The sequence below is a fragment of the Rhipicephalus microplus genome, chromosome 2 (assembly GCF_043290135.1).
Source record: "Rhipicephalus microplus isolate Deutch F79 chromosome 2, USDA_Rmic, whole genome shotgun sequence".
Classification (NCBI taxonomy): domain Eukaryota; kingdom Metazoa; phylum Arthropoda; class Arachnida; order Ixodida; family Ixodidae; genus Rhipicephalus; species Rhipicephalus microplus.
In genome coordinates, this window is record NC_134701.1 from 272880883 (window position 1) to 272904003 (window position 23121).

General features: G+C 45.1%; 1 protein-coding gene across 1 annotated transcript; it reads left to right on the plus strand.

Moving 5' to 3' along the window:
- Nucleotides 1-1427: 1427 nt before the first annotated feature.
- On the plus strand, nucleotides 1428-18716 carry LOC119169961 (G2/mitotic-specific cyclin-A). Its single transcript, XM_037420968.2, has 8 exons — nucleotides 1428-1847; nucleotides 2762-2999; nucleotides 5196-5329; nucleotides 5720-5943; nucleotides 6604-6808; nucleotides 7597-7710; nucleotides 13657-13790; nucleotides 18237-18716. The coding sequence occupies exons 1-8, from the start codon at nucleotides 1656-1658 to the stop codon at nucleotides 18283-18285; spliced, it is 1290 nt and encodes a 429-aa protein (XP_037276865.2). The 5' UTR covers nucleotides 1428-1655; the 3' UTR covers nucleotides 18286-18716.
- The last annotated feature ends 4405 nt before the right edge of the window (nucleotides 18717-23121 follow it).

Consider the following 23121-nt stretch of genomic DNA (forward strand, 5'->3'; position numbering starts at 1 on the left):
ACGCCTCACATGTTGGCTCATGCATGGTTGACACGAGCACTTGCAACCAAGAAATCCAAGCGTGAGACTCTCGAATGTGCACATTTTGCGGACCGAACCTATTGCATAGCTTCCACATCGTTGCACCTGATGTATGAAACATAGTATGGGTAGCTCCAAATTGGTGTTTTTCGTTGGCTTAGCATGCAAGCCCTTTCATGGCATCATAATAAGGATTTCACCATGGATGCCTCAAATGTCGTGAAGTCGATGGTGGCAGCCAAACACTGCATAAAAAAAGCCAATGCCTGGTCTGTGAAGGAATTGTTGAGCAAACCATGATGGTCCTCCTAGGCATTAGTTACTCCTCGTCTAAGCCCCACAATATATCCTTTTCCTAGTTTCGTGCACCACTTTACTTTTGAACGAAGCCTTTCAAAGGTTCAGCCTAAGGAACAATGGCAGATCAATGTGCTATGTCCTTCCATTGCTAATACTTGCACTCTCCAGACCTTGACAGCACCCTCATCTTTCTCAGAACTCTAAACAGGAGGACCTAATTGAAACATATTTGCAGTGAACACTAAAAAATAAAAGAAGAAAGCGAGGCAAACTTACTGAGACACCTTGAGAACTGGTGCAGCCAGAAAGGATCAATCCCCTTCCCCCAGATTTTATATTTTGTCTGCACATGCACAGATCATACTGTGAACAGAGGTGGGAATCCTCCCACCCCGAAAGGAATTAAAGCATTTATAGCATAGTTCCTGTGCTTGGACATGTTCCGAATGTCCAGATTAGATTTTTCATAAACTTTTTAACATCTTTTTTGTTGACGTGCTTGTCCTCATGTGGCTCTTCCTCCACTCGCTTTACGTTTGTGCTGCTATCAATACATTTAGTAACCAAGAAGCCCAATCAATCTGCTATCTCACAGATGCATTACGACCACTTTAGCCATCTTAAAGCAGTGTTATTTTTCAGATATGCTATGCCGCATACAACAAAAAACATAATTCTCGCTAAACCTGAAGTCACAGTCTCTGACTAAACGTCTCAGACGGCGGCAATATTTGAAACCACCCGGAAACTTGAATGCTTAGGTGTTCTGTGATGCTTCTCTATGCTGCCAGATCACATATATCTCTGTGGTCGATATGGGCTAGAGCTTAGAGACCCAGATAGAGTTCCCTGTTGCAGTCCAGCTGAACGCACATAATCTGAACGCACATATCCTTGTTTTAACGTTTCGACTGCGCTGCGTTTCATTTATTTGTCCCGGCGTTCTTTGAAGATCGCGATATTTTTGCGATACTAAACTTGCCTATCTACCCGCAAACGGCGCTGCAGTCGAGAAAAAAAAAAGCACGCGCAAAGTGGTGACGTACTGCGCACGTTAAGTAAAACTGCCCAACGCGATTGGTTCATTCGTGTGGACCAACTGTATCGCGGGGAATTTAACGTTCGCGCACCCAGCTGAGGGACGGACCATTCGTCGCCTGTGGCCTTGCTACTCGAACACAGCGGTCGTTTCTAGGGGCCGACGAACGTGGGATTCCGGCAGCCAGCGACCGTCGAACGAGTAGCCCGCCACATGAAACAACAAGGCCTGTGAAGCGGCGAGCTCACCGACGTCGTTCGTGAACGAAGAGAAGCGCTCGTGAGACACTTCAAACATGGCGAGGCGTAACGTGACCGTTGGCTACGCTGACGAGAACTCTAGGCCTTTAAATCAGAACCCCAAGATAACAGTGAAGGCAGGGAAAGCCTCCATGCCAGCCGTTCCCAAAAGACAGGCACTAGGATGTATCCAGATCAACCGGGTGGCTGAAAAAAAGCCGTTGGCGAAGCGAGAGTGCGGCAACCAGGTATGGCCGACTTTGCCGGTGCGGTGGCGGAGGGGTTATGCTACCATTGTTTATTGTTGTAGCACACGCGTTGACGGAAAAGACCTTTGTCGTGACAAAGCTCGTGCCCCTTAGGAATTTCGCTTATGGTAAAACTAAATGTGAGCTGCTTTTTTGTCTTTTTTTCCGCCTAGCGTGATATTTAGCTCCCGCGGGTGGCTGCATTTGCCTGGACATTCAAGCGTTCAGCTTACTTTTTAAACTCTTTTCTCACCGGACATCACATTCTAATGCTTACGTAAGGGTATTGCTTTCCCACTGATTTTTCCTTACATTTATAGTGCTAGTGTTACCCTACTTCTCCTTCCCGTCGGCGGTGTTCGCTCGTTATTCGTCGCGAAAACGATTTTGTTTCCTGTTGCACCCTTTTCACAGTGGTTGTAATTGAATCATTGCTTCTTCCAGACTTTGCACGATTCATTTCTATTGGCCCAACTGCATTTCAGCCTGTCCTCGTTGCCGCCTTCACCCGACACGTTTTCGCCTTTGTTACTATATTTTTTCTTGCTTTTAGCTATTATTTTTTGTCGTATAAAGTGTTGTTTCTACCGCACTGAACTAAAAAAAAAAAAAACTACCCTAGTGAAGTTTTTGCCACATTTTCATGGCCTCGCGCACTACGAACAGGGGCGTAGCCAAAAATAGCACCCCCCCCCCCCCCTTCAGAATTTTTTTTTCTGCTATGACATAGGCAGCAAAAAAAAATGACCGTTTCAAAGGGGTGCCCCCCCCCCTTTCCCCCGAAAACGTTTCCGGCTACGTGCTTGGCTTGTAGAACAAGTGGACTCTAGGACTTGCCATTCGAGACCACGCCAGTGTCTGTTCCTAGCTGAACTTGCAAATGTTTGCTAATTTACCAACGCACACCACCGCAGAAAAGCATTGCCCTCAGAAGATCTGCGCGTCTTGAAGCAGCCGCCGTTGAGAACAGTCGGCAGACTGGCCGCTTCGAAGTCTTTGAGGATGGTTCCTGCGATTCTACAGGCCAGCCCTGCGCCACACTCGCAGTTCAAGTGCCTCCAGCGAGCGAACCCATCAGCCTCGTCATTCCAGCAGCCTCCGAAAACTCCATGGTGGTGCCCATGTCGCCAGACTGTCGCACGGAAGACGAAGGTAAGTTGTGGGCGAACAGCGAGACGGTCTCTGCCTTAGAGTTGCAATGAGCACCTTAGATATATGAACAAATACGAACTAGGAAGCTAAAAGCTAAAGAAGACGCAGGACTGGTACTCATTTTTTTTAACACAAAAGTGTTTCAGGCTGGGGTCCACCAAGGCTTCACTTGCATACTTCCATCACGGATGTGATGGGGAAATGCACACTAATGTATGACAAGAAACTATGGACCATCTCCCCGAAGAGAACTGTGATGGGATGCGAAGCAGCAGCGGTGTGCATGGCGTGGAAACGGGCGCCGACGAGAGTGCTGGAAGAACGGTTTGAAACTCGGTGTAGTGTTCACTTCAGTAAACGTTTGAAACGCAAAGGCACGGGAGGCGGGACGCATTAAAAACGCTTGCGCTCTGCCTCCTGGGCTCGCGTCTCATTGGTGTTACCCGCACGCCATCTATATTCTCAAACATAATAGGTGTTTTTGACTCGCACCTCGTCGTTGTCGCTGGTCTTCCACTGTCAACGATTGTGTTCGGCTTCCCTGGCTTGCGCCTCGCCGGTGTTTCGCAAACGCGATCAGCTTCGCTAAGCTTCGTAACGCTGGTGACAGCTGGGAAAGGTACGCGCACACTAGCAGGAACCACGCCGCAACGGCGTCCCACCCGTCAGCGCCGTCGCTGTCCGCATTATAGGTGCCGCGAGATTCTTGAGGCGCGTGCGCCCGTCGCCTCGTGGCTTCTTGTTGACAGATGGAGAGAAGTGGCATGTGCGAGATGTTCATGTGAGGAGTGGGCTCGAGCGGTGGAGAGCGTGCAGGGAGAGAGCTGACATAGGCGAGCGCGCAGCAGGCAAGGGAGAGAGATATCACCGTGCACTGCTATGATGGCGTGAGCTACTTGGCACTGCTCTAACACCCGCGGCGAAGGGAGCGGTATGGACGGAGAGACAGCATTACACAGGCTCGCCCAAGAGCTGCTTCGCATCTAAAGCTATCTCAGTCCACAGTGATAGGGGCAGAATGCTTAACCACTGCATTACCGAACCACACGTGCAAAGGCTCCACAAATGCACATCGTCTTTTGCATGGGGCTCTTGGTTTGCGAGGCAGTGTAGTGATTTATGAGCCACGATTAGGAGTAATATGATGACCTTGCAGCTAGTCTCGATGCCAGCGAGGAAGCTGGCTGTGTTAGCATCAAGGAGTCTCCCTAGACAGTTGCAGTCTTCGCTTTTCGTTTTGTGTTAGTGTGACTGCTCTTTGAGCTGCGCAGCTTGCACATGTAGTAAGAGTTTCTCTGCTGCCTACTGTTCATAGTGCGATAGCACAGACTGATCAGTGTAGCAATAAACGCTGCAGAAAGGCAACAATGTGGACTGGTGAACGTTGTGCCTTGGTGGGGCGACACAAGCGCCGGTAGGATGTCGGATGCTGTCGCAGGCTTGAGGCTTAAGCTTGGAATTTCAGACTCCAGTGTTGTTTAAATGGTGTGGTAGTGTACACATGAGCACAGCCAAGGTTACTCTACTACCTGGGAATGCACGGCTAGCAGTGTCTCTCCTCAACTGACTGTGCTTTGATAGAGGGCATATAGAGTACCAGTGTTTATTATGTGCTTCTTCATGCCATCTCTGCATGGAATTCATGATATGCTGCGTCCAGGTATATGTTAACAGCTTTAGCTAACACACTTAAATTATGGTAATCGGCATTAGTCATTGGGATGATGTGCCACTGGCACTAACATGGACACATCCACTTCAAGTGGTGCTATATCGGTCAAACAATAGACATAGTAGAAGCCCTCATATCAAAGCACACTGAGCAACCAACTACTTCTGTGAAGGGGCGTTTCACATTTTTGTTACATCCTTCAATAAGGGGGGCTTCTTGAAGCCCCCCTTAGCATTTTTTTTCCTGACCTACTAGGAAGGCAACGTTTTCTCAGTGTGATAGAATGCCCATTGATCACAATACTTCAGGATATGTAAAGCTTCTACAATTTCTGTCTTGTGTTTAAACCCACTTATTAGCCCTCCTTTGTTGCACATCAAATATGAACCAGCATGCCCAAACAAGTCTTAACACTGCTAGGTGAACATATGGTATGCTTAGATGAACATATGGCAATTCTTGCAACCTTTGCATCCCTATGCCTCCTACTACTTTCCCCCTATTTTTTCCCCTTAAATTTCCAGCACCTAGTGAATCTCCCATGGTCCTGGACACGTCCCTTCACACACTCGAGCCCATGACATACAGCGATGTACGGGAACAAGAATCGAGTCCTGAATACGCGAAAGACATATTCGCGTACTTGAAAGAGCTAGAGGTAAGTTTTTGTCTGCCTTAGTCCTTGTTTGTAGCCTTCACACATGCTAGTTTGCTTGCTGTGGTGCCCATAGCCTGTTCTTGGTCATGTTTAGAAAAATCCTTGTAGTGGCCTATGACTAATTGCCTGATTGCTGATAAGTGTTTCGCTGAGCCGGCTCAAGTGGATGTTTGTTGGCATTTCGAAAAGTAACTTAAGAAACTGTTACTTTCGCATTAGTGATCCTCCATTAAACCACGGTTCCCACAAACCCTTAGCAAGGTGATTAACCACCTTCGCACTCTTGCTGCCTTGCTGCAACTACTGATTAGCCCATTGTTATTCACTTATTAGTTAGCTTGTAATGTGATTAGAAGTGATCAATGAATTTTCTTTATTCTCTTCCTTTAGGTCAGGCTTGCCTGCAAAGCAAACTACATGAAGAAGCAGCCGGACATAACTTCTACAATGCGTACTATACTTGTCGACTGGCTCGTCGAAGTAGCAGAGGAATACCAGCTCCACAATGAGACACTGTTTCTTGCAGTCTCCTACGTCGACCGCTTCCTGTCAAGCATGTCAGTGCAGCGCACAAGGTTACAACTTGTCGGCACTGCCTCGCTTCTCATCGCCGCGTAAGAACAGTTTCGTATACCATCGATCGGTTCAGTGCTTTTGGCTGTACTGTAGAAACCATTATGCTTATTAATTTTTTCACTTATGACCGCAGTATACGTATAATTATATTTCGACTTTGTTATATGGTAACAACCCCATGTGCTAGTTGAATTCAGGTACAGAAGCAATCTTGTGGGTCTCTTCATAATGCGCAGAGAGTTTTCTCTCTTTTGGGGCAACACCCTTAGTGGTTTAGGTGTGTGGGTTCGTTTAAAACAGACAGAATTTTAGTTTCAACGAATGAATTTTTTTTTGTGAATGAATCAAATACTGGAGCGACCAATTGTTTCTTCCATTTAGGCAGCACTTCTATTCTCTACACAGTACTACTAGTAATTTCTGTTTCAGAGTTTATACTGTAGCTGTATTTCCTTCAACTGTTCACTGTTGAAAACTATGGACAAGCCTGGTGATGCAATGATACTGTTAGAGCTGTGCACCGCCAATTTCCTGTATATATATATATATATATATATATATATATATATATATATATATATATATATGTATATATATATATATATATGTATATATATATATCTATACACACACACACACACTCTTAAGGCTGTTTCATTTTTTTTTTGTACCCCTTGGCTTTTCTTTCTCACTCGCAGGAAGTTTGAAGAGATCTACCCTCCAGAAGTGACGGAGTTTGTGTACATTACTGACGACACGTACACCAAGCATCAGGTCTTAAAGATGGAGCAAGTGGTGCTCAAGGTTCTCTGCTTTGACGTGGCTTCTCCGACATCGTACGCTTTCTTGCTACGTTTCACAGAAGTTAGCAAGTGTCCAGACACGGTTACCTATCTTGCCCAGGTATTTATATTTGTCTAGGGCTGTGGAGGATGTGTTAATGTAATCCTGCATTTCTCAATTGCTGCAACTGCGTCTCAATAGCTTTCATAACTGCCAACATTCCTCATTGTAGAGGCATAGCCATACAGTGCTAGTGCTACCATGTAAAGAAAAATAAACTTAAAGCATCATTTCTAATTTCCTGATTGCATGTGGAATGCACGCTAGAGTCTTTCTTAGCAGTACATTGGTGTCATGGGGAAAGGCGCATTAAGATTTCTGTTGAGCAACCGACCGAGACAGTTGCGCCTAAATGTATGTGCCATGTAATCAAGAGGGCCAGTAAGTATAATTGCTGACGTCTGCAAACTTTATTCGAAATCGTGCATCTATGGCATCAGTGTAACCCAGACATGCGGCGAATTAACACATGCACCTGTTTTCTTCTTGCATCCCCCCTCCCGCCCTCTTATTGAATCTCAAATTCAACTTTCGAGGTCACCTCATTGGCAGGTTGGGCTTTCCGCAGCACTTGCTCAACAACAATTCACCATTGTGGCTTTCACTACAGCCTCTAGCGCGAAAGCTGGACAGGCCAGTGTACACGCGTAACAGTAGTAGTAATAGTAGTAGTACGGTTCATTCTTTGACCAAGGAGGCATTCGAAATTGCCAGAATTTTCAACACTTGGAATGCATCATAGCTCTGTTCATTTCCTCCCCGCTGCCTCGTTACTCCAGCTCTCCAACTTGATAGGACAGTTGATTGGCTTTAGCATGAGCTGTCTTCTTTTGCATATTTGTCTACAGTACCTGTGTGAGCTTGCCCTCATGGATGACGAGCCCTACCTCCAGTACCTGCCCAGCATCATCGCTGGTTCAGCGCTCTGCTTGGCCAACCACACCCTCAACAGGCATCCATGGGTATGTTTCATGTTACTGTGTTGTTTTTCCTGTTGAAATAAGTAGCTAACGAGACACTTGCCACGGCTGGAAAGTTAGTTTGCTCGAGCACACGACTGTTGATTATTCAGATAGTTTTATTATGTCCAGTTCCCAGTTGCAGTTTCAGGAAGCAGAGTGACCCAGAGTAATATTCATGTAAGCACAGTTGGCTACACTAGTACGCAAAACCGCATGCACAACAGCACTGTGTTGACAACTGTCATGAACGAAGGCTTCCTGGGAGCTGCTCTAATCTCGTCCGAAACAATATTTTACCCCCCCCCCCCCCCCGGCCTCTCCGAGTAAAAGGTCTGCTAGGAAATTGTGTTCACAACGAGCGTGGTAGTTAACACAAAATTGTGATGCAGGCAGCAGTTGGTTTTTGACACGAAACCCAAAGCACAACACGCATCTTGGAGTACTGACACAGAATTTTTCACTTGTCTTTTTTTTTTTTTTGCAACAAATAATAGGCCAAGCCTTCGAGAGCGTAGGTAATGTACAGGTAAGCGTGAGAGCAACCTGAAAACCTAATTTCAGCATCCTTTTAAGAGCTAGTTTCGGTGTCTACTGCACCTTGACGTCGCAACATGGTGCGAACAGTGCCACGAGGCAGTAGTATGTGTACACGCAAGTTGTCTTGACGCATCCTAATCTATGCGTCGTTTCTTCGATCGTCTGCTTCACCTGCTGCACGCCGCACGTGTGGCATCTGTCACAGCAGGGGGGCACAACGTTGGCATGGTATCGCTTTAAGGCGCAGGTTCTTCGTCAACAATCAAAGTCGGGCATGTTGCACTTGTATGCGACCGTAGTAAACTCGACTTGGTTGGTGTCCAGCCTTCACCTCAACTGCGGCATATGAAGCCGACCCATGCTTGTTTCAGCGCCGGATAGGACAAGTACCAAAACTTCCACCTATTGTCCCCTGTTTCACTAGCACAAGACTTCGCAGGGCAAAATATGGCGACATGACAACAAATTCTAAAACAATACCTTTGCCCTCTCGTAAGCGTGTATGTTGTATTCGCGTGCACGTACATTATTCCCGACTCCACTAGTAGCTCGCTTCACAGGTAAACTACATGGCAGTGACCGCACCGCGTGAGCAGACGATCGAGAAGGCGGCACGTAATCTATCATATGTGTGTTTAGGTGCTTGACGTCATTATAGATAGCCTGAAGTCAAGTTAGTGTTGGTGTCGGGAGGTGCACCGCGAGCAAATTGACTTTAATATTAAAATACCTTGTCAGCATTTTCTGAGCTTCACACTTGCTCAGAGCAGTCTCTGTATACAGGAGATTTGTATGGTAAACTCTCCTCCAAAAAAAAAAAAAAAAGGTGTCGGCACCCCTTTAAAATTGATTTTAGGTATGTTCTAGGCTATATTTTTCCTTAATATGTCGTAGATAATGCATGTTAGTTCGTACAAATTTATCCCACAAGTTGCTTGCACTCGAAGTTTCGTGTCTGTACACTTACCGTAATTACTCGAATCTAACGCGCACCTTTTTTCCGGTTAAGCGAGTTCATAAATCGCATGCGCGTTAGAATCGAGTACGAAAAAAAAAATACGTTCAATCTATTGCCATCGGCAAATCCAAAATGGCCGCCCCCTACGTGCGTCGGCATGGCGCGTTAGCCATTACTGCCTATGTGTTTCCCATGTGCGGCACTTCGTACGTGTGCTGAGGAGTTCGTCATCTAGTAGTGCATTAGCATCGACGGCGTGGAAGGGCCGACTCCAAAAACTAGTGCACCACGATGCCGCTTTTAAAAGAAAAGCCATCGCGTGTGCGAAAACGCACACGCGATGCGGTCGTTTCGGATCGCGGTCGTTCGGAGTTCCCGAAACGTGCGTGCGGGATCGGCGGAAACAAAAGCAGAAGATTGTCGACAGCAAAGCTTCACGCAAAGGCTTCAGTGGACCACAGCAGGGTCGGTTTCCGCAAATTAAAGAGCTGCTCGGCGAGTATGTGCTTGGGCAGCGAGCGGCCCGTGACGACAGAACTGCTACAAGTGCGGGCTATGCAATTAGTTTTAGAAAAAGGTCTAATGCGGAGCCAGTTTAAAGCGAGCAGGTGCTGGCTAACTAACTTTATGAAGAGGAAAGGCTTTTCCCTCCGAAGGGGAACATGCATATGCGAAAAGTTTTGCGGAGGAGTACGATGAAAAGCTTCACAGTTTTCAGAGGTTCGTCCTAAACTTGCGGCGCAACAACGGCTACCTGCTTGGGCGAATCGGGAATGCCGATCAGACGCCTCTTTCTTCGACATGCCTGGCACCACAACCGTCGAGAAGAAGGGGGCGAAGCAAGTTCGCGTGCGGACATCGGTCCACGGTAAAACTACAGTGACGGCAATGCTCTGTTACACGTCAGATGGGCACAAGCTTCGCCCGTACCTCATATTTAAATGGAAGACGCTCCCGAAAGGAGTCGTTTTTTCGAGTGGTGTGATCGTGCGGGCCAGCGAGACAAATGGGTGCGCGTTGCAATCGATGTCTTACTTTTTTTTTTTTTCGCGGTGGAAATCGGGTGCGCGTTACAATCGAGGGCGCGGTAGAATCGAGTAAATACGGTAAGTTAGGTTAGCTTCTTGCCAACGACAGCGTACGTTTCACAACTTGGTGCACAACTTCCCGAGTATTAAACTGCCATTTTCAAATTGCTTAGTACAGTGGAATTTTGATTATACGAATGGCATGCAAAATATTTGTATCATCCCGAATTGGTATGAACCAAAAACAAGTTGGTCATGAAGATGAACAGGAACTTCATTGGGATCAACTACTACTTGCTGTAAAATATTCTGTGATGTTTTTTTGAACTTTCCTGCTTTCACTGCCTTTAAATAAAGTGCTGCGGTTTCCTCACTCATGCTGTAGGTGCTTAACAGCGTTCACAATTGGCGTCAAAGGGAGGGAATGCGGCAAAACTTGTTAGAAATTGTTCGTTAGAAAAACGCGCCGTGATGTGACCACGAAAAACAGTTAGTATTGGAGGATTCTCACGGGATCATTCGAGCGAAAATGCGAGAGCGGTCGGATAACCACGTTTGTGCCAGTCGAAAATGTTCACATTCGTTTTGCCCCTCGTATACATCTCACCGCCTTCGCCGCTTAAGAATTCATTTCCTGAGCATTAAAGGAGCACTGACACCAAATTTCAAGATCGAGATGTGCCCATCATTCGGTCGCTTGGTATGCATAGGTCTTCTTGGCCAAATTTGAACGGCATCCATCGCATAAAGTTGAGGAGAAAAAACGAAAAATAGACTGCCCTGCGACATCGACACTAGTGCTACGTGTTCGGTGTGATACATTCCACAAATACCATCCTGAGTGACGATGCCCTAGTAGCAATGACGTGTACAATAGGAGTGTTCTTATCGTGCCGCCGAAGCGCAGAAACGCACTCGCTCGTCCACGGCCGGGCTAGCGCGCGCAAGTGCAGTCTAGCCCAGTCGTGGCTTGTTGCATCTGATCTTCATCGCACCGGTTTGAATGATTTCGTGAAATTATCAAGATAAAACCACCTTCAAAAGAATGGCGAAAAAAAAGAGCATGATTAAACGTGTGCTTGTCGGTCAGCATGTCGGGGAATCGTGAGTTGCAGTCTTCTAGTTCGAAGCCCGGAAAAAGCGCAATGAGGGTGTCTTTTCATATCACGTATGTGTTACACATCAACACGACCACAAGCTATCAAAAGTGGAAGAGCGTGTAGTCGGATATCATCGCTAGCAAGTAATATGCAGGTTTCGTTGAATTTTGGTTAATCTGTAGACTTTGCGTCCATGTAAAAGTGGTAATACCGTGTCAACCGTGAGAGGTTGGATAGGTCGGGCCATCTGAAGGCGCAATAAAGAACCTGACAAACAGGAAACGTATTCTATTTCTCCGCTTATGCTCATTCGCGATAGCTATATTGCATTGACCCCTCTGCATATACCTGAATGCTTTGCATGCCAAAACACATTAATTTAGCTGGTTGAGACACGAGCGAACATGGCTGAAACCTGCATCCTCGGGCACCTCTGCAGTGCTGCTTAGAACGGCATCCATTTCGAAATCACTGTTCCGCGAAAGGTCAATCGAAGCAAAAATAATTTGCGACATCACGAATCGCGGGGATTCCAAGCTCTAGACTATTGTATTGAACCAGAGTCGACACTTTGTACGGCGACAACAGCAATGCAGGTGACAAGGCATGACTGAATGTGTCCGCCTAGCAGACGAGATGTTTGCGGAGCAGCTAAGCTTGACGTCGCTCTTCTGTGGAGAAGTGGTCAGCTGTGGCGTGATCTGGAGGTGATCGCGAGGTAGCGCCAATGCTGGTTCTCTCAGTGCTAAAAATCGCGAGATTGCCAGCTGTTTTTCAATAGTGCTAGATCCCAGTAATATAAATCAATAAAAGTGATAGTTATTCATCCCTTAGTTGCATTATGGGTCGCAAATCGCTGCTACAGGGTCTATAGCTACTTGCTGACGCAAAAATCTTGGCATTAGTAAATTTGATGTCAGTGTTCCTTTAAAATTCGTACAGGGTTCTAGTTGTGCATGCAAGTTTACGTCTGTACAAACGTTGTTTTGGGAGATACCCCAGTAGAAACAACACAAGCAACGCAACACACTAGCAGCGGCGACAACGCATTCAAGCGGCAGTGCCAAAGTGAGGCACATTAAGGCATGCAGTCTCGCAGCTGCTGCACCTTCTACTTTCGGTGTCGGCAGCGACTGTAATCGAAACCAGGCTCTCGATGAACGCGTCATTGTCAGTCGTAAGCTTTGTCATGCTGGGCGGGTAGTTCGAGATTGTGCCAACTCAAGCCACCGCAGATGCCTTCGTCGCCATCCTGATTTTGCGGCTCATTGTTTATATTACGTGTTTTAAAGCTAGTGTAGCTGGTGTAGTCTTCTGTGGTGTAGCCAAAGCCTTGAAGCAAAAAGGTGAGCTGCTATTTCTGCGTGGCAGAAAAATTGGTCTAGGACTAAGTTTTCCGCGTCGGCCTCGCGGCGCGGTTTTCCGACCACTTAGGCAGCGAAGCGAGGGAAATTTCCGAGAGTTTTGCCGCGTTCACTTCCTTCGTGGCCAAGTGTGAACAGGCCTTCCTCCCACGGTCAAGCAGCGTTACGCCGTTCACGTGCAGCGGTCAATCGCGGGTTCAAATCGTCCACGGCGGCTGGGGAAACCGTTGGTATAGCACCAAATCACCGCATATTTTATATAATGTAGTCCATCTGAAGCAACCTTAGAATTTGTATCGTCGAGATTCTACTGTATTGCAACCCTCCATTCTGTGCTAAAAGTGCTCGGTTTTCTCTTCACTGTGGTTTTGCCTTATATCAGGGTATTAAATTTGGCAATTTTCTATCCTTGATGTAATTGTGTTGAGTTGAACTGCTATGCCACACAGTGGCTAAATTGGTAGGCGAATTTTTTTTTCTCCCATTTACAGTATTTTTTCCTTAAGAAGAACCTGGAAGGACCAGGAAAATAAGTTGTTTGCCAAGAGAGAAACAAGGTTGCTGAAATTGAAGTACGAAGCCAATTGTATCGGAGGCAGTAGTTCAATTTCTACAGCAATTTTGTTTAAAAGATCTTCATATTCAGTGTTAGCGTCGGCCATGGTGGTTGTGTACTGTGCAACGTGAGTAGACGTTAACGAACTCCAGATGGTTGAAATTCCCGGAGCCCTCCGTAACGGCGTCCTTCGTAATCATGTCATGGTTTTGGGCCTTAAAACCCCAGATTATTATTATTATTGATAGCAGCAGCGAATTTAGTGAGCTGTGGTCAAGCACTAACTGCTGCTGCCAGGCCATCTAGCTTTCTCTTGCAGAAACAGCATTGCAGGCCGATTGCAGTCTTTTGTTTTAAGTTTTATCGACACGCGGTAAAGAGCTGCGATTGCGATGCTGTGCAGGGCCAAGACCTCGTCGACTTCTCAGGCTACGAAGTGCATGCTTTCCGGGAGTGCATCCATTCTCTGTACAGCACATTCTGCAATGCATCTAACCGTGAACAAAAGGCGGTGCACGAGAAGTTCAAGCACTCAAAGTGAGTACATTTTTTAGTTTTCTTTACACGCAACCTGTGGAAGGCACTCTTCTGTTTTTCTGTCGTGCATTTTGTACACTTAAGTTTAATTGCATAAAGAGCTCGACATCCTAGAATGTTTTTTCCAACTTTTTTTCTCCTTCGTGTAGTACATTTTATTTGGACCAAATCTTCTTTTGGCAGCATGGTGCTGCGAAAGTGCGACGTTTACGCTTCTTGTGCCACTGATCAGACCTCTGGCTGCCTAAAACACCTAGGATTAAACATGGATAAATACTAGGTTGTTGCAAATATTTAAATGATTTGATTAGATTTTATATTAACTGGAAATTTCAAAGTATTTGAAATGAACAAATAAATGCATACAAGTCTACATGTAGCCCTTGTAAAAGTGGTTTCACTACAGTGGAAGGGTACACACGGCCATGAAAACATTCGGGCGAGATCTGTACTACCGTCAAGCGTCGCTTTAATGGTAAATGAACATACTACTCTCACATGAACTCATTAAGGTTTAAAAGCTTCTTATACTGGCTTTTATTTGCAAAGTATAGTAAATTTTAACATATAATGTATCTGCCTGGTTATCACTCGCATTCTCCAGAAAGTCAAATCCTGTTACTATTTAAGGTTTCGCTTCCTTAGAATAAAAAAATGACTTTTACACATGCTTTGGCTTATTTAAAATATACATAAATATTATACAGGCACACACTGTGGGCACTCAGTAAATACAAGTCTGCTGAACGGAAATGCTGCTTAAATGGAACAATTGCCTCTTATGTAATTAAATTAGTCCATCCCTGCATACTGCACGCTTGCTCATCTCTCAGTAAACGGAACTCCTGTTAAATAAAACCCATTTTCCCAGTCCCTTCAGGTTCCATTTCACGTCTACTGTATGTATGTATGTACAGTGTAAACCCGGTACCACGCAAAACTTTTAGGGTACCACGCAAAACCAGCGTATAATCGAAAAACTAAAGTTATAGGCAGCGACACTCAGCCTTGCCGAGAAAACGGGCACAGACTGCTTGAATAAGCCCTTTGCAGAATCTTGTGCCTCAGCAAGAAAGGTAAAGTATTCTTGCCAGTGGCAGTTGAAGCAGAATTACTGAGTTGGAGGAAGTGTGAGCAAATCTCAACTTAAAAAAATATAGCACTAAACCCAACGGAAGAGTCGGTGTCATCACTCACATAAAGGCAGCGGATCACGAGTTTTCGTGTTCCGTAGAATGCCTTCGTGCGTGGCTGAGCTGTGTGCATTGTAATTTGTTGGCTTGTGAAGTGCAGCTAGTGATGTCCCGCTGTTATTATGAACGTTGACGTCACGTCACTGCTGTGTCGCCCCATTAAACGTGTTCAAGCCTGTGACTGCAAGTGCGACGAAGGCAGCAGATTAGCTGTATGTGGACCAGGAAAAGTTTCTACGGACCGAAAACGTGAAAAATATCGGCTTTTCGGCCAGCTGAAGCTACTCTGCTTGGATAGAGCTTGACTAGGTAACATCGGATACGTGGGCACAAAATTGAGGTGTATGTAAGAAGAGCATGAACTTCCAGAAGACTTTCCCGTTGTAAGAAGACATCCTTTCTCTCTTACTTTTCTAATCTTAAACCGAGGAAAGTGCAAGTTCATATTTTTCACTCGTTTAGACAACGTTTGATTTGGGTAAAAGTAGATGTCTTTCGTTTTCTTTTGGACGGAATGTTCGAGTCCTAGAAAGATGCGGGGTCGGCATAAAACTGCCTCGTATAACCAAGGTTTTTAATACACTATGGGGATTTCGCCGGGACCAAACAGATTTGTCCTAAAATGCAGCCTGTGTGAAACCGGGGGACATATAATCAGTTATGCTACGTGTGCGTGTGTGTGTGTGCGTGCGTGTGTGTGTGTGTGTGTAATTACACACACACTCAGTTGAGTCATGACAAATATGCTTTTGTTTTGTACAGTCTCTCCCAAATATATTGATCTCGAAGGGGATCATGAAATAGTTTTGTTAATAGTGGTAATTGGATATAAAAAATGAGTATTTAAGGCTTATCCTAATGCATTGTTCAAGGGAGTTTAATAGCAACGCCAGGAGAGTGGAAAGGCAGTCGCAGGCAAATGAGAACTGACGGGGAAAGTGTCCTGAACAAGATCACGGTCATGGTGATCTTTTTGGAGAGCTCGATTATCGGCTGTGAAGGACCGTGCAAGCTGACGACACTCTTTGGCATGTTCGGCCATTTGGAGGCATCGGGATTGTATGGCAGAATTGTGTTGAGCCTGTTGTTGATTGAATCTCCATATTGTAAGCATACGTCGCGAAAGGAAGGACCACGTCCCAATTCTAGTGGTTGGAATCAATATACATAGCGAGCATGTCTCCCAGGGTTCTATTGAAACGTTCCATTAGGCCGTTCGTCTGAGGGTGGTAGGCACAATGACCAGTTGAGATTGGACCGTGCTGTGCTGCGCGGCGCCTTGCTTGGTAGTCTGATCTGGCATTGTTGATGCAGCGGGCAGCTTCCGGCTTCGAAGTTCCAGATTTGCGTACCCAGCACCTCCACCACTTTGCAAGGGAGTTTAATAGCGACGCCAGGTAGTAGGCAGACAGCCGGTACGGACAGATACTCGAGCAGTTCAGCGTCTACAGCTTGCGCTACGCACTAAGAAAAGGTCCCACTGGTCATTGCCTTGTGAATTCCCCACTATAATTGCAATTCTTGAAACTGCTTTCAAAAATCGCAATAAGCATTAACATGAGGTTTTGCTCACAGTATGCTTAAGGAAAGGTCAACTTCTTTTGCAAGTTACCTCACTTCATTTTTCGTGAAGACAGTGTGTGGACTTGCCTTTTGCACGCGGTCATGTTCATTACTCATCTTCGTTAATCGAGCATTGAAGCTTTCAAAATAAGCAAATTCAGCCCCTTCGGCCACAAAGCGATGATTGACAGTGAGCACCGATGCAAGCTCTGCAGCACTGTAAAATGTTGTTTGGCGATAGTGCTGGCATCCTCATAAACACACGGGTTCACTTCGACACCGGCAACATCGGACATGATATATCAGCATCTATGCAGAAAACAGTGATGTTGTCGCCTGTACCAATGAAGTCTTTCTGTAGTCCCATCCTAAGGGGGGCCTGGAAATGCTAATATTTCGCAAAATTCACTGAGGCACCGTGTGCCTCGTCAGCTAAGATGACTCTCTGTAAGTTGTTCCCTGTTGTCAAAGCTCACAAGGACCCTGTGCACGGCAGTGCCTCGCTTGATGTCCTTCCAAAGACGTCATTTTTATCGCTACGAGTGACGCAACGCCGAAAGTGACAACGCTGTCCACGAACAACTAACAAAATGACCATGTACCTCACCACTGATATCTTGGCGGTGGCGATGACACCAGGGCTTTCTAGCCCTAGTGTCACTAGGTTGCAGATCTCAAAGGCCATGCTTTTCAGGCCCGTGTGTCTTCATGCATGAGCAAACAAAAAAAGGGTATGGATGCGCGCGTTCTGACGAGGCCGCCCAGTCGCTCCGCATTCATGTGGTTCTTGTTCCCCGAGAATTGGACCCTTTGGAAACACCGTGTCCTCGCGTTACAACCTACAACAGATCACGCATCATGTGCCGGTGCATTCACATATGCTGCGCAAGCAATGGATAACACTGCCTTTTGCATGCAAGGAGTGATCAAAATGCAACCGAAAAATTGGCAATCTTTGTCAGAATAACCAAACTTTGTGGGCTTCAGCCCGGCGCAGCAAAGAATACATCAGAGTGTTACGCTCTAAAGGAGTTCATTATACATGTTCAACAGTCCCATACTTTTTGCATGGGAAAATCAAGGGGATTTATAAACTGTTCATTATAGCAAATAATTCGATATATCAGAGTTCGATATACCCGAAATCGACTGTAATATGTAATATATGCTTTTTGAATTCAATTTAAAGTTATTTGACCAAATCACTATTCACTTTGAATTAGTTTCGATCCTAAAATTTACTATTCGTACATACCCAATAAAGTGAATGGGAAAGTGACCCTAGCTCGCTTGTAGAGCCTCCGATGCATCATCTAAAGATTGCAAGCTCGTTTGTACCTGCGGACAAAAATTTTCATCCACTATACTTTTTTTCCATTTGCCATAATTGTACTGCACTTTAAGCATACAAGTAAGGTCTTCTATACCTTCCTTAAGCTTTGTCTGTTGGTTTTATTAGAATGACTCCTAACTAGACAAACAAATCGTCAATCGAGCCCTCCCTTTATTAAGAGTTTTTCAATGTACAAATATGTTATTCAAACTAGTCGAGCAGAATTTTTACCATGTGCTTTGTCTTTCTGTGCATTTCTACTTCGCATTGCTGCTTTCGAAACACAAGAATGATTCAAGCCAGCCACGATGCAAGCTTCAATAAATCGTGAAACTATTTTTTTCGTTTCTCGCACAGGTTCAATGCTGTTGCCCACTTGAAGCCTTCTCAAATGCTGCCCTTCTAAGCCCTAGCGCGCGATGGACCATTTGTGAATTAAGTATTCGCCTGCATGCATTTTTTTCTGCTTCATCGCTGGAAGCCCTTTCGCATATGGCGTGCAATCATCACCGCGCAATTTGTCATGACGTGTCTTGTATCATGCAGTGGCGAAATACGGTCTAGTAAACTGCTTCAGACGACGACGGTCTGGTGCAGTGGCAGTATTAGTATTTGTTGATCTTTTAGTCTTTTAATATGCACGTCTCATTTTCTAGCCCGTCCTCGCACGTACTTCACCATTTGCAGGGCTTGTGTGCGGGGTTGTTGAGGCTAATCTTGATTGAGGTTCCTGCATTTTGCGGAACTATATAGCATTGTCATTTTTATCCTGTACATAGCTATGATTGTGACTCGAAAACATTTTTTTACATGACAATAAATGTCTGAAACACTTCACTGGTGCCGTTTTATTTCTTTGCTTGCAGTTGCTGCACGTTTGTGCTTGTGCATTTGAAAAGTGGCCAGAACAACTCCGATGCTAGATACTGCTCACATTTGGTGGGACAGTCAACCATATGTGTTACATGCACGACAGATTAACCCCTTTATAAGAGACACTGATATAAGAGACCAATGGGTATAAGACACCAGTGTGCCTACACTAAAATACGGGTTGAGGAGAAAACTCTTGATGTGGAACCCTGCTTATTAGAGACGTCTCATATAAGACACAAAAATTGCTGCCGGGAGCATGCCTGTTGCAAAGCAGGTTAACTGCACAGTTCTGGGGGTCCCAGAGATGCCAGAGGCAAAATGTTTCGAGAGCATAAAAAGCCACATCTTGTTAAGAGAGTACTAATTTCAGATTGAATTTGTCTATGAGCATTCCTTAGCTATGTGAAGGGTGAGTATTTTGGAACCGACCTATTTCATTTGGCTGTATTTTTATGACAACGTATCTGATGTATGCTTTGTAGGAACATTGTGGAAGGATGAAAATTTAGTGGTGTCCTGTTTGTTCATGTCTAGTGAAAAAAAATGAATGAAAATTGTCGAATCTTACAAAAGTAGGGATTGTGCGTGCCCATAAAATATGGCAGCTATGCACTAATGGAGTGAAGACAGAGCAAATGGCAGAATAGGAGAGAGTCTGGGAGGATTGAGATACTTTTTGCAATTTTTAGTTTTGTTGAACTTGAATGTTGGATACAGGTATGAACAAGCTGCAAAACTTGACTCCCCGATTCTTATGACTCCTGGTACAACTATAAAAAAGCAGTTATCTGTCCCATTCCACCTACTTCTGTGGGTGGAGTGACAATGTGACAATATGTAACACAATGGTCCAAGTGTATTAAATGATCGTTAGAAGCTGGCAGTTCAACATCAATCATTAAAAGGGTTTTCACACCGATAGTTGACACGGGGCAGCTTCATCCTGGACTTCTCAATAAATATCAGTCTGGTAAAATTTCTTTTCTCTTCTCTCGATAAATCGCATTATATGCCCAAAAATCGCACGTCAACGGCCCATCAGCCACTGGCAGATTTGAACATGGCGTGCTCGCTTGTTACAGAGATCGCCGCGGGAAACGCTACTTGTCCAAGCGTACACGCATGATTACACTGAAAAAAGCTACGCACTCAAAGAAAAAGTGCTCAAAGTCGTGCAGGGCACGTGACGCTTTTTTGTGGCTCTGCCATCCCTCCCTGCTTAGCTTCCAGCTCTTCCGTCGAAACGAGAGAAGAGAGAGTGCAATTGCAGCATGCGACCTTTGCAACTCCACTTGCATAGGATAAATTCTTAAAATTTTTGCGGTGGTGAATTCGTGAGGCAATAAGCTCTTCCAGGGAATTCATTTCATGGTTACGTGAAAAAGTATTTCAGGGCCCCTTTAAGGATTTAGCACTGACTGTTTCGTTATGTCAATGATTATTTGTTGTTTTTTCCTCGTAATTATAACAGGAGGGCAGCAGACATAGTGAAAGCTTTTTGAGAACATAGAAATGGTTTGAGTTCTTATTGTAATCGATTAAGGAAAGGAATTTACAGTTCCTGAATTTGAGCCTAATCATGTATGTTGGCACTACCTTCCGAGGTCCCAGAAGTCTGACCTCCCTTTTGCTTCAAACCGTTCAAAGATGGTGACAAATGGAATAGCTTACTCGGCCTTAAGATCGCCTGTAACCAAGTCATGTGCTCGCGGCCTTGAGCATAGCTTCACAGCACAGATTAAGAGGTTGGAAAGTGCCTGGTACCCATCACATGTGCCAGCTACATCTACAGAAAAGCTCACAAAATTCGTTAAAATCCGGGACCGTGTTAACAGAAAAAAAGTTCACACGGGGAGGCTACAAAACAGTAGCAATACCGCCGTGTGTACACAAACTGTCGCATGGTTTGAGCAATTTTAGTCAGATATAGGGTAAAATCGGTATTCTCGGCTCCTCATGAAAAATTTTCTAGAATTTGTCCAAGGGTTCGGAGGAAAATGAAGCAAAATAATAAGGAAAGAAGTGAATGTGGAATTATTTGTGCCCTGCAGGCGCGGTATCGTTTACCAGATCCCACTTACATGCGAGTGGTCATATGTGGGGCAGAACGGCTGACGCATTATTGTGCGCTTCGGAGAGCACAGAAATTTGCTCAATAATCCTAATGCTTCGCATCTGGCATTGCACTGCAGCACTTGTGGCTGTTCACCGGCCTTCGCCAATACAGAGATTTGGTCTAAACATATATCCCAGATAACTGGGGAAGTGATAGAGGCTTTCCATGTTAAACGAATGGATGAAGCATGTGTCAGTGAGGCATCAATATACCCCCAAGGAAAAAGATCTCGCATATCCTCTCAGCACATGTGCCATCAAGTGATACACTATGCATATTTCTTATATGAGTTTCTAACAATTCCGTGTCCCTTCAGTCTTCATCGATTTCGCGCTGTAGCCGAAAAATTCTGGTATATCCCACGTAACTTGGGAATCGACGTTATGCCAAGCATACAGAGGAAAGGTGACAGTGGTGTAACTTTTTTATTGAGCGACACATTAGGAAATCGCACTAAGAATATATGTACAGATGTTGCATGCCCAGACATATGTTAAGAGTTATATAAAGAGCCAAAGATCTTTATATAACCAGTTCTTTGCACATGTTTAACAATGCCAACAGGAACATGAGTACTATTGGCAGCACCAGAAGCGATAAGCTGATATGAAGCACTGGTGCTCACGAGGATGGTAGCCCTACCTACAATTGATGTTAACCCGATGTGACGGCTGAATTATAGGAGTACTTATGTAATGTTCATAAAATTGGATAGCCTGCACTGCAACCACAATTGATTGATGGTTCACAGACATCAGGATCTACTTGAAAAGTAGTTCATATACCTGGTGTGGCTCTGTGGTAGAATACTTGAGTGCCACACAGAATGCTTGTGTTCGATTTCTGCTGGGACCTTGATATTTATTCTATGCACTTGTCGGGTCAACGCTGCTGATGTCAGCTTTTTCCTAACGCTCTCGCGTTAAAATTACCTATGTGTGTTCTTGTCGTTCCTGGTTAGATACTAAGTGTCAATCACCTGTGGCGCATACCTGCATACAAGTGGCATATACCTGCCCGCAGGTATTTGTCACTGTCTGGCGGGAAGTGTTTGACGGCGTATGTGATGGGATTGTGGCATTCATATCTAAACCAGCGCGTCATATTCATCAAACCATCTTGCACTCCCATACTAATTTTGGTTCACCCAAGTTAAGGAGATCAAACCATCTTGCCCTCCCATACTAATTTTGGTTCACGCCAAGTTAAGGAGGTGATCACGAAAGCACAGAGACGTAAGCGGCTGGCTGTCTCGACAAACACTAAAAGTGCTTGTAGTACACAAAGATATGGTTTGCATTTAAAATGCATTCGTATCAACTAGCCCAACTTTCAATACTTTTGCTTCTGTGTTGTCTTTTTTTCTTCTTTTTTGTGCTGTGTTACAGTGTTGCAGAAGGATAGGGAGGAATGGAAGAGTGTCCCATAACTCCCTCAACTCACCTCTCCCATTTTTTTCCAATCTACGATTCCGACATTAAACATGCAACTACACGGTTTAGTTATAATGCCTAAACTTTTGCTTTGAAAAATACAGCGCAGATGCGTGTTTGCAAAAAAAAAATTGATGTTACCGTCGATGAAGTGAACTACTAGAATATACTCTAGTGGTGCAATCGGCTGGGCTCCCGCGTCCTCCTTTTACATAGATGCCATGAGATGGCACGAAGGAGCAGCTTTGACTGTATTGCCGGACTGCGGGCTCCTTTAAACTTTCATCTCTGGTTAATTTTAACTTGTGTGTTTCTTCCTGGTTCTTTCAAACATGAAACAGCTAACTGCCTAGCTTAAAGGTTTTATTTTGGCCAGGTACTGTACAGGTGCTCCCAACATAATTCAGAGCACCAGAGTGGTGCGCGCGTTGGCGGAGCGCACCGATGAAAAAGTAGTGCCTGCGCATGCGCGATTTCCCTAGCAAATGCGCCTCGTTATCCAAATCATCTAAATAGGTGTTGGTTTGCTCCAGAAGAATAGAGCTGGGTGCTCTTTAGCGTTCTGGATGCGGATGCAGTCTCAACGCTTTGTGCGCGCGTATGCACGCCGTGCAGCATACGTGCACGTGCATGCGCGTTAATGGGCATCAGTGCTTTTGAAAGTCAATAGTGTAACTGGTTCATTAGTTGCGGAATGTGACCATCCCGCCGCTCATTTTCGACAACACCTGCGGTAGCGAAAATAAGAGAGCGACATACTGCTCCTCAACCGTTCAATAAAGCATGTAAAAGTGTATTAGGCACCAAGTAACTTCGA

What these genes read in the sequence shown, in the direction of transcription:
- LOC119169961 (XM_037420968.2), top strand. Translation starts at nt 1,656, where the DNA reads ATGGCGAGGCGTAACGTGACCGTTGGCTACGCTGACGAGAACTCTAGG. An exon ending in CTGTCGCACGGAAGACGAAG is followed by an intron (nt 3,000 to 5,195) that starts GTAAGTTGTGGG and finishes TTAAATTTCCAG; the next exon opens with CACCTAGTGAATCTCCCATG. An exon ending in CCCTCAACAGGCATCCATGG is followed by an intron (nt 7,711 to 13,656) that starts GTATGTTTCATG and finishes GATGCTGTGCAG; the next exon opens with GGCCAAGACCTCGTCGACTT.